Genomic DNA, 15,961 nt, shown 5'->3' with positions numbered 1-15,961 from the left:
GCTACTTCGAGCCCAGGCAGATATAATCATCTATTCATTCCCATCTGCATGACCTACTTGTCACTTCCAACCGCAGCAAGCTCAGCTGTCAATAAAGTGCAGCCTAACTGCCTTTTAAGATGGCGAGCCGGGGTCAGAGAGATGAATTCGATTAGCGCAGGCTCAGGTCGGGGGACCTCTGTACCATGCAGAGTTTAGATTAGCCGTCCCGTCGGAGAGCGAGCGTGACGTTTAACCCTTACGGCAAGGCGCCCGGTTAAACTCTCTAAACTAGTGCTACTCAGCTCTGGGACCGGCAGGACGCAGTGACTGTGGGTGTTTGCTCAAACCGTGCACTACAGCTCCTCATTTCACTAGCCATTTCACACCCTCAGTTCAGGAAGCTCATTAGTGAAATCAGGTGGCGTGGTACCTGGCTGGAGAAAATATCTACATATCTAAATCCCTTTTCCATTCCAGCACAGTCCCTGGGCTCTGTAGTGTAAGTGCACACAAAGTGGCCACATGCAAAAGCATGGCTTCAAAGTCACCCTGAAAAAGCATGTCTGCTAAGCGATTTAAAATGGGATAATTCACATACATAAAAAACATAACCTTTACGTACGTTCCACAGATATTACGCTGCTATTTTTTTTCCAAGGCAAATGGAAAGCACTGAAACGCACCGTGACAGATGAACCATGCGGTCACAGCGTGGTCACAAGGCCTACCACAATGCAGAAACACCTGATGGTAAACGGTCACCCTGGCAACAGTCAAAATACCAAAACCCCAAAATTCAGCTACCCATACTCATACCCATATTTGGACTGATGTTCATCAGAATACAAATGTGTTGCTAGTAATAAAAGAAAGCCCCTCCCTTTCTAGCACATGAAACATCTCTAACCAGAAACTGAAACCATTTTAAACCACAACAAAAGCTCCAAACGGAAAGCTTGCCAAACCACCAGAGAGGTGGCATGTCACAGCAACAATCGAACAGTCTTTCATATTTTTAACAAATTATCCCTGAAAGCCAAATACCAAAAAAAAAAACAATCAAGTCCATTTTAAGAGAAGAACAAGGTTCAAGTTTAGGCGTAACTTTTATTCTACCAAATAGCTACATTTACATATACAGGTCAGCTGCAGTGCTGGATGTCGGTAAAAGCAGTCAGCCTACTGGGATGTAGGCACATGGACAATAGGTCTGTCCACCCACACTTTTACAGTTAATGGCTTAGCTAAAAATGGAAAAACTGGCCTCACTGATGAAGTGACTGCAACTCAAAGCAATAGATAGCATTTCACCAACTGCTCATTCTGACGGAACACATAGCTATCTGAGCAGGTTAAAACCAGCAATTTCCTTAAAACGGAACCAAAACATCTCACAAAAACATTTCTGCCCTTCACCAGAATGCTGCATGGAATGTTCCAAACAAGGTAATGCACCAATATCATGGAAGAATCTTTGCCCTTCGCAGAAATACTACTGCTCTCAAATTCCCAGCCATGTGACCACAGTCTTTGGTGGAGTAAAAGGCACTGGGGTTTGGACTGTGAATAATGTGTACAGTAAAGCTCCCCATCAGACACACTCATCTTTCATGTGTGACATCCGCAGAGCCACAACTCGGAGTGCCAATGGAGCGTGTGGTGGTGGGGATGCGTCTGCATGAGAGACAATCAGAGCAGAAAGATGTAGGAGGAAAAATCCCTCTCTCACCCTCGGCTTTTTCCACTCGCCTGCCTGCACATTCATTCTATTAGCATCAGTGGGCACAACGCAATTTGCAAGCATTGCAAAGTTTTGTCATTAAATGCCGATGGCAAAAAGTAAACTAATGATAATCGGCACTATACTCCCGTTCCATAAATTATGCGTGCGCTCATGACAAAATATTATGATAATTTTAGAACTTGTGATTTCACGATTTCAAGTCTCGATATTGGCCTTTGTTGTTGATATCCACAATAAAACAGGCCTAAATGTAACGCTCTCCTCCATAGAAACAATAACACATCCTGTTCAGAGATGATTTTCATGATTTTTATGCGCTGTTATTTTTGAGATTACGCTTCCTTGTGGTACTTTGACCCCTTGCTGTTCATGTCACACCTTTTTAGAGAGTCGTTTCTCATCTTTAGTCAGACGTGGGCTATATTTAAGCCCATATGAGGATACACCCACTAATGGCAAATTACAAACTGGGTCTGTACCAAGAACCCACAGAGAACCTTAAAAAAACATTCTCACACTGGTTTACGATTATGGTTCAGTGGGCGGGTCCAGGTTTTTCTCTCCAGACAGGCACAACTGTACAATTCAGACAGAGTGAAACCAGGAATGAACAGAACCCCGGAGTAATGTAACATGTGCGCAACATAACGCTCAGACCGTGACCGTCCCCTTCCACACTGGGACCGCCACCAACCTGAAACACGAAAGCTTCACCTTTGAAAAAAATCATGGAAAACACTATGCTCATGCGCTCAAAAACACACGAGTGCATTCTGTCAAAATAAACTGTACGTAAGAACTAAATTTAAGCCAATGCCTCTCACCAAATACAGAATTGAAACAAAAATATAAAGACATGGGCTGTGAGTTTACCCAAATTCCTGAAGACATTCGTAAATAAAAGCGCATGTTCGCTGTGGTTCCATCGAAACCTTTTTTTCCCCCTGTCTTTGAGTTGCTGTTGTGTGGCGATTGTGATTGGTCCGTACTGATAGAGAGTCATCTGCCCTCAGAGCTTCTCCCCGGGGGAGGGAAGCGGGCACCGTAAGGGAAGTGGGCACTTTAATGTTCCAGGAAGCCAGATTAATTGGCATGAAAAGGAAGCACGCATTTCAGGACCGCTCATTCAGCAGGCCCTGCCCCCGGATAACTCACCAGCAACGAGAAGGCCGGTGCCAGCGGAGGTGGCGGGTGCAGAGTCTACACATTTACACGTGCTCCCAGCTGCTACAATATAAAAGCAGCGGGTAATTTAGGAAGCACATTAAACACAACATTCACCGTTAAAAAAAAACGTGGGCCACCACCATTAACATTTCCATACAAAACAGTTCTCAACAAATGAATACAAAAAAAACACATTCACCTTTTCATTTCAGCATTTTTCATCTAGCAGACATGAGGGCCCATAACTGTACTACTGCTGAGGAAATCATTTAGTAGCAGTAAGCTGCTACATGTGGGGATTACTGCCATTTACCAAAAATTGGTTTCTAAACCAACCTTTGATAAGCAGCGTAATGCAGAGGTTAAGGAACTAGATAACATCAGCAGGAAGTTCCAGGTCCAAGGTACGAACTAAACAAATGCATAAAGCAACAATAAATAACATAGCGTTGCACAACACACCTTCCGTTCACTTCAAAAGGAGCAGTGCTCTTTCTAAAATACTCTTTCTGCGCTGGTATGGCCAACTCTGCTCTTTCACTGGGTTAAGTCATTTAAGGGAGCTCTTGGTGCCCTTGAAAGAGGCAGGATCAAAAATGGGCAGGTTCCCAAAATGAGTTCACTTTGTCTGAGCAAGCACAACCAGAGAAGACTCCTGCCCAACAGTGTAATGTGGGCCAGCTGTATGACTGAAGCCTGGCCAACACCTGCACCTCTGAACAGGCCGGCGGCCCATTTCCAACAAAACCCCTAAAAAACATAGGCCTACATGTGCTAACGTTCAAATATAGCAGCGCATTCAGGTCGAATATGAAGGCTCCTGCACCTGAAACCGAAGATAAACCGATGCTGAGGTGTGGAATAGCCTCCAAATTTGGCAAAAGATCACAAGTGCCCTGCTGACTTCCACAGAACTGAAACATTAGGAACCATTTCAGAGGAGATTTCAGGCAGGCACTTTGACTTCGATTTTATCTCCCTTTTTTGAAGCAATCGACGGAGAGCAGGGTGGGGGAAAGGGGGGGACGAGTGGAAAAATGTCACTATTCCGGTTGTCTGGTGACAGGTGGGACTGCCCGTTCTCCACTCGACAGCGCGATGATAACAGCGAGCGGCAAGAAGCCGTCGGCTCGCAGGGTGTACACGCGGTGCCGCACGCTGACAGGCCGATGCTAGGCCGTCAGAGCGCGGCGGTGAAGCCCAGCCCCCGTCGCCGCGTGATTACCCGTCATTTCCTCATCCACTTCAGCGGCTACTAAGCAACCGGCTGAACCCCCAGGGGTGGGGTGGGACCCTGGCATAGGCCATGACCCTGCAGTTACGCTGGTCCTTCCACAGCCTCGAGGCAGTGAGACAGTCGGTTTTAACAACAACAAACGACTGGAGACTAGACTAGACCTGCTATTCCTGATGATTTTGTTCAATACCACACCCCCCCCCCCCCAGTTACAAACAGACAGACACACAGACAGATACACAAACACACACTCCCCTGTACCATGGCTGGTGAATAAAAAAGTAACCTCTTTCCCCTTTCCACTCTTTGTATCTGCATGGGGATGAAAGCGCGCCAAGCGATGAAGCGCTTTGCAAGCAACACAACTAGCCTATCAGGAAAGCCCGGTAAAGCCTGGCGAACCCGGGCAAGGCCGGGTAAAGACAGCCCCTTTTCAGCAGGTAAACAAACTAAATGCAAACGGGCTGCATGAGCCGCAGGCGGGTGCTGCTCACGCCAAGGCGACTGCACTACAGGGCACTAATCCGCCGTCTTTCCACTGCACACCTTCTTCCGTTACTCACAAAAACTTTCAGCTTGACGAAACAAGGGATCTAGAGCCAGGTGCACGCCAGCACCTTCAAGAATGTCACGCTGGGGCATTCCGCAGTGGGACGCAGCGTCGACAGCAGACTTAGTAAAACACACAGCTCAGCATTACTGAATTATGCGTGCGCTCTCGTGTACCAATGCTGACGCCTCTGACCCTCACGTCGCGACACTGACCCTCACAGACGACAAGGACACGAGCGGGGGTGAAAGTGAAACTGATCAGCGTGTTTTTCCACCTCCTATTCAGGATGAGTGGAACAGCTTTCCACTCGCTCTACATAGGCCAGAACTCAACAGGTTTCGGTTTGTCACTATAGTTGTTATTCTAATTTTGTAGCTCTTAGCATTTAGGCTAAGTGAAAAACCAATAATCAAATCAAAGGCATTTCATGTCTCACTACAACATTTATATTTCCATTCCTTTTCAGTTCCTTGCTACTTAATTTGGCATCTTTCATGAACAGTTCTTGAACAGAACAGATTTTTAATGTTAAATGAGTGTGTGCAGGCTGATTTGAACACTTAATACGTAATGCATTGTTAAGGGACTGGTGGACTTTTGTTACCGTAGGCGCTTTTGTGTTTTTGTTAACGTTACCTCCTAGGTGTGATCCTTTGACACCATCATGTTCTGTCAGGGAACAGCTTGCTGGCTGCAAGTCTGACATCATAAATCCAACAGGATCCGGTAAATCCAGTAATATCGGTTGGAAGCAGCCCGATTGGGTACGTCTAAACAGTCCTCTCGATCAGAACAACTCTAAACCAGATCTCTGTCTCTCTCTGCTACCGCCACTAAACAAAATCTGTGACCGTTTAAAAAATTAATACAGCTCAATTACATAACCGCATTAAAAGGGCAGGCCAGAGGACACATTCTGTTTTTTAAATTATTATTTACAGAAACGAACATCAACACAATCAGAAACTCTAGGCCCACAGCTGGAATGTTGAACACTGTTTCTGACAAAACTGTTACTTAGTTAGTTGGCATATATGCAATTTAACTGACCAAGCAGTCAACTGCTTTTGACATTTCAGACACAAGTGTCTCTGCAGACTGTCAGAGTGGTATGCAGCTTAGATAACTTGTAAAATGGAATGAATGTTCTGGCTCTCAAACCCCGGGCTTGCCCTGTACCTCTGCTAGTGCGCACTTCAGGAGTCTTCAGCACAAAACTGCACAGCTAGGAGCCCACCTGTCATGTAGGATTCACCTCTCCGAAAATATACTACAATATGCAACATATTCTATACAACATACAACATATTCTGGATGAGGAACTGGGCCTCTGACAGAGCAGGACTGTGAGAGTTCTGGTTCATTACAACCTCAAATAGCTAAACCTGAATCACTTCAGCTAATGCCCAGCTGTGCAAATACATGTATAAATTAAACGCACAAAAGCCGTCCTTCACACAGGATTATAACGCGGTGTAAAATCCCTCGTGTAGGCCTCCAGTAACGGGCTGTTGCTGGACGAGAGCGGCGAAAGGGATGCCGCTGGGCCAAGCGGCCGCGGTCTCATAGCTGTGGTCATTCACAGGAAGGCTCTCTTTTAGAGCACCGTATCATTTTCCTGGCCTGCAACTCAATAGCTACGCATCAGGGAGAGAGACTCCGGCCCTGAAAATTACAGTGAAAACAGGAACCTCGGGACATGAAAAAGTTTGCTTTGTCGAATTCTTTCTGCCTCTACACGAACCTCTGCCACAGGACAGAGCCTCTGCATTCCCTCAATTGCCACCATAAGAAACAAAACACCGAGTTAATAACGTCAGGAACTGTATTTCAGAATGGCCTTTGATGAGTGGTTACCGTGGTAACTCTTGTTACCGTGGTCTACACGGGCCTAACAGCAAATCTCTTAGGAATAGAGGGATTTGAAGGCTGTGTTCACGGATTTGCAACGACCCAGTTATTCTTCAGCTCGTCAGCCACGGAAAAAGTTTCTCCAACTTCAACAACAAAATTTTTCCCCATGCATCGGCATGCAGTTAAAGAGCAGAGGGCGATCAGCATGAGGAGAACTGGCGGCCTTCAGCACAGCAGCTGACGTTTAAAGGACCCCCAAGCTTTTCCTCCTTTCATATCACACGTGGCATGATTAAGATTCCAGTTTAGCCAAAACGAGACAAGATGAGACAAGACAGGCACAGTCTGTGAAATCCTATGTGATTAGTGCTTCTGTACTGCATCAGGCACCAATGGACTGGAGTACATCTGTTAATACATCTACTCTACCTACTCCACCAGCCCCCTCAACACCACCCCATCTGCCCACTGATTTCACAGGGTCTGCACAGATACTGTTCCATGACCGGTGCCTCAACAACCTTTGACCCCCTATTTTGGGAGTCGTCAGGTATCGTGTTCTCAAAGCTCTGGGGAGAAAGGGGTGTGGTAACTGGCGTATCTGTGGGAGAGACGGCGAAAGACCACAAAAGGACAGCCCAGCATGAACATGTGTGTACGGTGCTGCGCACACACATGCACTCCAACATGCATGAACACACACACACACACATCCAGACACATGCACACTGCCACAGAAAGACAGATAGACACGCAAGCAGGTATTGAAGGCCAACCTAAACGAAACACTTCTCCTGGGATTACCAACACATGTGCATCCAACTCAACAGTTTATTGTAGAAGACTTTTAGGCCTACTTCTTATGCATGAATCATTCTTATTACCTTTTAAGGGAAAGAGTAAAACCTGGCTGGCCCACTTCAATTTCAAGTTTGGACAAGTTGGTAATAAAACGCTCGACATGTAGCACAACATTTCAATCTCTGTAATGATTTGTGCAGAGTTCAAAACCATACCACATAACTCAATAAAACACGAGAGAAAAGGTCTATGGGAGGAAGGACACATTAAAATTAAAACAATCATGAAACTCTGTCCCTAACCAATGTTTAGGTTCAAGAGGAATAATAATTATGAGTCAATTACTTTGCCCAAACATTTTATTCCATAATGAAGACAGTGTTTGGAATTCAATCAAAATTTGTCCTTAACTTAGACCAAAAACCATCATCACAAAGATAGTTTGGTGAGTTCAGTGATTACCATATGTAACTCACCTAACTGTGTGTGAAGAAATAGTGCAATGCTTGTGTTAAGTTGCAAGCCAATGTTAATGAGAGATGTTCAGGCTAGGGTGCATATCAGCCTTGAAAAAGCCATCTATAACTTTTTAGTTGCTTTTTCAAGGTCGATACTGATACCAGTGTTTTTAAGGTTTGGGAATAATAGGGGGCGATAAGCATAGACTCTCATTGTTTATTTATCTTTTCTTTTACTTTATAGGTTTTCAGTTTTGGATACCTTTTTTTTTCCATTTCCTGTATACATTATGTGGGTTGTATACTGTCATTAATGGCACATGAACTGTTGAAATTAAAATTTTAGTCTTGGTGGTCCACATTTACTGGCTCCTTACAGGTTTATACATTCTGACAAAATGCAAAACAAGCAAAATTGTCCTTTTTATGAATCGGATAAAGAGACATGTGGAAATGACAATATGTCAGTTTATATAAACAATAATCCACCTTGGAACAACTACAATGCCACAAAAAGTCACCAAAAGTCAAATTCTGATAAGCAAAATAAATAACAAATAGGCACCAGCATTTAGGGTGGCAAACTTAAGATTGCGGCTCTAAAAAACCTTTCTGCAATATATTCCGCATTATTAAAATAATGTTAGTCTACAGCAATAATAAGGTTTTTTTGAATGACCCATTGCTTAAAAATTCAATTCAATTCCATTTTATTTGTATAGACCTAGCACTTTCCAGATGCTTTACAGAGGAAACAGAGAGGAAAGAACTGGTCCAAAACCAGCCCCGAACCTCCAAAAAGCAAGAAATTGAGGTTTAAAAAAAAAACCTCCTCAGTGGGAAGAAAAACACTCAAATGGTCTCAAGAAAGACTCCCCAATCAGAAGAAATCTCAGGAAGAACCCGGTTATAGAGGGGAGCCCACCCTCCGATGGCTGGCCTGGTGGAATGTTCTAGAAGAATGAAAACCATGGGACATCTATAGAACATCAGAGAACAGTGTGAAATAACCACCATCTTGCTTTCAGAGGGTGCAGTGCAAAGTTAACCAGAAACTGGCATTAACTAAACCAGCTGTATGAAAGGGCTTGGCAGTTCAGTTAAACCAGTGAATAATACAGAGGGACAGGAGCCAATGTGAAGACTTGCCTTAAGTTTTGATTAAGTTTGAAAAATGATCTGTCATGTGCAATAAAACAGAAACAAATCCACAACGCAGCCTTCAACTGATTAACAGAATAAATAATTAGTATGCAGGACTTGCATTAAAGTGACAGTATAAAAACAAATATTGTTAATTCATTTTCCTACCCAGGGAAATGTCCTCTAACCCAACAAAGATCCGTCTCCAGAATATTTTCCAGATGTGATAGCCCAATAAAATGATTTGCAAGGCCTTATTAATATTATAAAACATTAATAAGTCTAGGGAAAGTCCAAACAGTCTCTATCTAATACCAAATTCCATTCACCTTCTTAAAAATATAGCTAAATCATATCTATGACATGCAAATCTCAATGATTTATTTAAGTCACCATCCGCATGTTCAAGATCAGCAACAAAGAAATTCCACAGTAACCAATGATACAGTGTTCAGAAAGCAACCGTCTGCTGTCTCTATCAAAGGAGCACCAGCAGAAAAAAATATGCTTTGCACTATGAAAAAAGATAATTGAATTTGTAACCAGCCCCAACATCTTCGCTTGGCCTGCAAAGCATGTCTAGAAAATGCAGTGCCAACCACTTGCATATGCAGTAAATACACTTTCGAGCAGTCAAACCCGGATATAGCACGTGGGCTATTCTTCAAGCACGGAGAAGGGCGCAGCGGTCTCCCTGACTCACACACTGCCCCTACTCTATGCAAGAGATTAGAGCATTCTGCCTTCTTGATACTGTTCTTCCAAATTACATCAGTTCACTGCTTTGAACACCTCCCCCCCCCCCTTTTGATTGGTATAAATTGTACCACAGCATTTTGAATTGCCCCAGTGCATGTTTTGGATGTACGAGCTGGTCCATGTTGGGAACACCAAGGACTGCAGAGAGGCCATCCAAGTGGCATGTCCGGCTGGGGTGCACGTTCCCAAAATGCAGTCTCGACCACGTCTGCAACTGCAGCTTGTCACTGACGTCTGATTGGCCAAAGCGGCCCAATGGGGACAGAGAGTGTCTTCCAGCCTCATCACTCAGTATCAAGTCCTCAAGCACCTGTGACTTTTCTGCACCAGCTCTGCAGCCATTGGGTCACTGCAGCATCCCAGCTCATGACAAACAGTCATGTTTGGCTGCATACTTTCCACAGAATGAGCTACCATCTTTCAGAACTGAAGAAGCGCAACTAAGGCAATGTCACAGGGATAAAATGGCATTCCTTAATCAATAGGAATTGTAACATGGGAAATAAATATAAAGTATATACTTACTTTTTTAAAGAGTACAGGAAAAGTTACAAATGTTTTAAGGTTTGAAAAGTGCTTAAAATGAATTTTGCCCTTGAATTCCCAAGAAACCCTTAAACACTTGCCTTTTAAAGTATAAACTTTTATATATAGGATCCTTTTTAAAATCTTATTTTGCCAAGGCACCATGTACAGACCATGGGGAACATCCCAGATCAACCGAAAGGTTCCTGTACAATCACATACATTTATCAAGGTAGAAGAATCAATCTAAATGAAAAGGACATCAATCAAAAATTCTCTCACACACACCAAAAGATTACAGAGGCAGGGGTGAGAGCCCTTCTGTGTTTTTGTCTCTTTCTCTCATACTGAGAAGCTGACAGGGACACTGATCAGCAGATGAACAAATACTTAGTTGTGAATTAGGCTAGTCCTGCTAGTTTCCTGCTGAAAATATGAAAACTAAGTAAGACAATGTGATATGATATTAAGGGAACTGGGCCAATACCCAGGAGGCTGCATGTTTAAAGCTCAAGAGGAGGTACATCTGTAGGCATCTATCAAGGTACCGAGTCTAGATCGCTTCTGATGTTAACATGCAGCTTTGTAAATGGATAACACACCAATCAAATTTAAACAAAGAAATTCACCCTTGGTGAAGGTGTTGGCTAAGCAAAATGCAAAAAAACTCAGTTGTGGGTGACTGTACTGCCTATCAGTCACACCCTTCCGTCAATACTGGAAAAAAACACTTTGTTTTTCTTTAAAAAATAATAATAATCATGAAATTGTACTCAGTTGTACATTAAATCAACTTGGTGCTTCTGTTACAGCCTTATAAAGTTTCAAAAATGGCATTTTCTGTGGATTGGGGTCACGGTTAAGAAAAGTTACATCTCCCAGTAATAATTACGGAATGACATGACAGAGCTTGTTATTATCTTCAGTGCAATACCAAAGTCACCTCTGCTTTCTAATCAGGGCCAGAATGTAATGTAGGCTTGTTTCAAAGTGGGTCAGATCCAATCAGCAGTATCTGAGAGAATGGCGTTAACTCCCCCATAGGAAAACATTTGAGGGATATCATTCCAATCAATTGCAGGAGGTCAAAAGTTACCCTTTTTTTAAAACTGAGCACAGGCAGTGATGTGCAGTACTACATTTATCCTAGGCCTAGGGAACAGCAAGTTCTGTGTGTGTGTGTGTGTACGTGCACATAGGGGGTAGCAGTTGGGGGGGGGGCTGTTCTGAACTCAAGAATGTGCAAAACACCTAGAGATCATACAGTTGTTGAGCAATGAAAGCTGAAAAGAAATATTCACACAAAAGTTACTGTATACATGCATGTGAATCTGCCGTGCCATCAGAGAGCTGGAAAATGTCCTCTGTTAGACATGGCTTGGGTCCACCCAAAAAGCGAGGGTGAGAGTAGTCACAAGCCAAAGCGCCATAAATAACACACGTGGCAAAGAAACTCCAACTCTGTAGTTCCTGCAGACTGAAGACGTGGATCTAACACAAACGATTACCTGCATGTGCAATAATGTGAAGAATGTGCTTTCAGAGGCTGATTTTTTTTTTTTTTTTTTTTTAAGACCGATGCATTACTGCCTCAAATATTCAAGCACCCACTCCTCTCGGTTTTGAAACTTAAGATCTCACTTACAGGCCTTAACATTTGACTGAAGCAAACTGTACAACCAATCTTCAGCCACATCTGCCTTCTCCGACCACTACTCTAATCGGCATCTGGAAAACAGCTCACAGTGAAATGACACCACCCCGTCAGTGAGGGTTTGAGCTTTCCAGCACAGGTTCAATGTTCAGTACAGCTTTGCACTTAGATCAGTTCACAGGGGGGAAAAAAACACTTAAAACACCGGACAAAGATAAAGCATCCGCCAGTGAAGGTAACCAATGCCATCTTTGCTCCTCAAAACAATAAACAAGCCCCTTTTATTGTGCCATTTAGGCAACACTTTTGGCCACATCAACAAACTGAGTGGCCCAAGACATTACTCACAGCTCACCAGTGAGATAAGAAAGCAATAAAAGATATGGAATGTCGGTGGTTTCTGCCGGTCTGTGCGATCATTGCACAATTCTTTTGGCTTCTATAACACGTTTAGGTGGGAGAAGTCTGTGCAGAGAACGGAAGTGAATGTATTTAGGTTAGCACATATTACGGGGGGGGGGGGGGAAATACACCTGTATGTACTGATATTGGTCCACCTTAGAACGTCTGTAAAACAGAAGTAGGCCTATAGCCCTCAGATGTTTGTGGTTAAGGTGTTCTATTGCAAGGAAGATTCAACTAATTGATGACAGTTTAATCATACACTTTTTATTCGTGCAATATTCATGCAATATTGCGTTGGAGTTTGTCTTCGATTACAACCACACAGAGAAATGAATGTTGGGTAATGGAAACAAAAATAATTTTCATTTTCATTTTCAATTAACTTCGCGGCAGAGGCTTGTCCAAGAATGCTTCGCCACCTTATTTTTGCACATTGCCCTCACCTAGGCTGGAGCAGTAGCAACAGACTCGTTATTATTAGAGAACAAAAGTTGCTGTCTTAAATTTACCGCTAGTTAACCAACTACAGACTATTTTTATTTTGTTTTGCAACCTTTCAACAAGTCAAATGCAACTACGCTGAGTGCAGAGAATAACTAGGGTTGTTTGTCCGAAGAGCTCAACAAGGTGTTGTGGTTGTAAGCGTGATAAATACATGCATAAATAAATGTGGCCTCCAGCACCATCATTGCGTAACGTGAACAATACCTTTCACATGAGACGCACAGCGTAGCCAAGCCAGTTCCACGTAACCTGCTATAAACTCCGTAATAGAGTAGTAAAATTGGCATTTTCCCGTGACATCGGCCAAGTGGACGGAATGAAGACTAATTCATATAGGCTAGGCTATTCGTTCGTCCACACAAAAAAACCCTTGCCCACGCAGTTAGTTAAGGACCTTCTTGGATAAATATTTCACGTCACTCGGCGTCCAATGAAGATCTGTCTCGGGTCCAGGTCTTACCTTAGGCAGGTCCCGTAGCTGGTTAGCGTCAAGCAGAAGCTCCTCCAAACTCCGACTGTAACGGTAGATTTCTTCTGGGACGTAGGACAGGGAACAGTGGCGCTTATCGATCGTTTCAATGTGACGGTTACACCGCCACAAGGGAATACAGTGAAACATCACGGGTTGCTATAAACTCCGTTCTTCGAAAATCCCCCCACAACTACGCAAAATAAAAGGAGAATCCAATAGAAAACAACTCCCAAGTTTTCCACGCACAGTATCAGGTACGGCAGCGCCTCTTCGTGCGACTTTTAACAGTGAACAAACACGCAAACCACCTCCCAGGGCATAAATAAACTGCACAGAGTAACATGGAATAAAACCGCTGGTTGCGCTTTCACACTTCAGACACTTTTATCCTCACGCTGGCTTCTGTCCCGTTTTCAAATCTTTGCAGCCGGTGGAATGTTGAGTAGTTCGGCCTTTATTTTCACAAGCCAACGCTTACATCTCGGTTTTGGTCGGTTGCGATTTCGTGTTTTTCTCGCTGTAGAGTTAATTTCCTCTCATTCCAGTTTCTGACCCGGAACATTCACTCCCTCATTCCAATCTGACGTCACCATTCCTAACTGCTCCTCCCTTTGTTTCACTGCTCCTCTCCCTCCCTCGGTGTATCGTGGGAACAAGGGACGGGCGGTCGCGGGTGAGATAGTGTAGTCCCCGTAGCGCGTTTTGCGATACCTGCAAGTTTGCATCGACTTCTCTGCAGTGGCAGTCGAACTCTATAACGCCTAGTTGAAAGACTACAGCGGCCCCCCGCAGTTTTTACACGACATTTTTTGTTTCAAACTGTTTAAATGTCAGATTCCTTCACATATGAAGGAAATTAATAGGCTAATCTGCATGGAGTTCAAATGATAATAAACCGTATTTAATGTGGGAATGGGAACTATGCCATTCTCAGAGATTCAAAATAAAGGTTTGTCCAGTACCTAGGCCATGTGTTATATGTTTACACAATTTTGTTGGGCTTTCTTAGATGTAAACAAAAGTGTGTTTTACTTGGAAAACTATGCATCGTCATATTTTGTCAGAGGAGAGTGAAGCCGAACTGCAGTCCAGACCCCAGTTAATAATCGGAGAAATACTGTGACCTCACCATTAAAGTGACGTCGGAACACGTCACTTTGAACAGAAACTCGTGATTCCACCTAATCCGCTTTTACACCGCAGTCATTATACCGTCGAAATAGAGCAGGATGGTCCCGATTTATCGTTCCAGGAGGTAGAGTACGGTAAAGTTCATTTTAAAACAAAGGGAGAATTTTAGAAAATAATTTATGAAAGTTTAGACCTACTTCGATTTTAATTTTAATCAACTTTTAATATGAAACTGGTTTTGTCAAGTGCATTAATAATCCGTTATGGATTAATAATACAAAAAATAACTTACATTACGCCTAATACTGAATGTGAGCCCGACCATACCTTTCTGAAAGTTGTGAGAACAAGTGGTGCTGTCAGAAATCAATGTAAAATTGGCAGAAAGAAAATCTCATTAGACATTAAACATATGAATAAATATTTAAATGTGAGAATTCAGCAACGCAATCCCATTTAAATGCATAAATTTAGCTAAATATTATTCAGTATTTCTGTTTCCAAGGCTACATGCTTAGCAGTTAACATTACAGATTTAGTGATGTTACATAATATACTCACTGGTCTGGGAATGATTGCATATTTTAAACAATTGCTGAGAAAAAAAGTTACTTTTTTTAAACTAGTAATTTAATTTCCCAAAAACTTGGGTGTAAACATTTACGCATCAATTTCCAGCACTTTGTTATACTTTCATAGGGAGGGTGCACAAAGTCATATTCTGACTTTGTGCACAAAGATCCAACACCATAATTTCACTGTAGGCACAATGTCCTTTTCGACAGAGTCATCAGACATCGAATCCGCCACTGATGGCCTGGTCAAAAAAAACTCAATTTTGGTCTCATCTGGCAACAGCCAACCAATGTTCCAACCAAAATCAAGTACTCCCATTGAATTTTAGTAGGCATACTTTAAATGCCTCTCTAGTATAGGTCAGAAATGCCCCCGACTCTGACCCATATTTACAGGTGTGGCTTGCAAACTAGAGACAAAGCGAAGGAGAGTACCACAATAAGTAGTTTGGAGTAAATTTAAAAATCAGTAATTTTCAGGAAATTCAGGGTATAATTCTCAGGTAATTTAGGCTAATCAATGCTGAAGACTTACAATCACGTGTCCTTGTCTTTCGGCTGTCCAAGACAATGCAATATTTACTAACGTTTTACATAATGCCATAGAACACAATGCACAGACACATATTCACTGGAATATTTGTCAGGCATATGTATATGAACACATACCAATTATATCAATTCTTCAAGTTCGTGGAGATATCCCACTAGGGGATCAGGTGTACAGTGCTTGAAGGTAAAACAAATAGAACAATGCTGGAGTTCAACCAAAACAAGCCAGTACATAAAGTCAGGATATGAAGGATGGAGAAGCCATTTGATCCCAGTTTAATAATGAAAGGATCTACCATCATCCTTATTGTAAGGGATAGTTACAACAAGTCCCATAAGCTCAACTAGTTCTGCATTTCTTCACTGCTGATTTTAAAGAAGAGTGCAACATAGTCCACACATTCAACTTTAAATTGACACACAGTGAAGAGGGATTAGCTGCAGT

General features: G+C 42.8%; 1 protein-coding gene across 2 annotated transcripts in view; it reads right to left on the bottom strand.

The window, feature by feature from the left end:
- The window catches only part of lrrc1 (leucine rich repeat containing 1), a 45,040-nt gene extending 31,112 nt beyond the window's left edge, over positions 1 to 13,928 (bottom strand). Inside the window, exon 1 of one of the 2 annotated variants that reach the window (XM_064316729.1) lies at positions 13,247 to 13,928. In XM_064316729.1, coding sequence (XP_064172799.1) covers positions 13,247 to 13,405 — 159 coding nt within the window. In that variant the 5' untranslated portion in view covers positions 13,406 to 13,928. Of the gene's footprint in view, positions 1 to 12,990; positions 13,133 to 13,246 lie in introns of those variants that run through there. The other variant, XM_064316730.1, reaches the window with a different exon arrangement.
- Positions 13,929 to 15,961: the final 2,033 nt, after the last annotated feature.

Source organism: Anguilla rostrata, chromosome 18 (genome assembly GCF_018555375.3).
Source record: "Anguilla rostrata isolate EN2019 chromosome 18, ASM1855537v3, whole genome shotgun sequence".
Classification (NCBI taxonomy): Eukaryota; Metazoa; Chordata; class Actinopteri; order Anguilliformes; family Anguillidae; genus Anguilla; species Anguilla rostrata.
The sequence above is the reverse complement of the archived record's forward strand: the minus strand, read 5'-3'. Positions and strand labels throughout refer to the sequence as shown.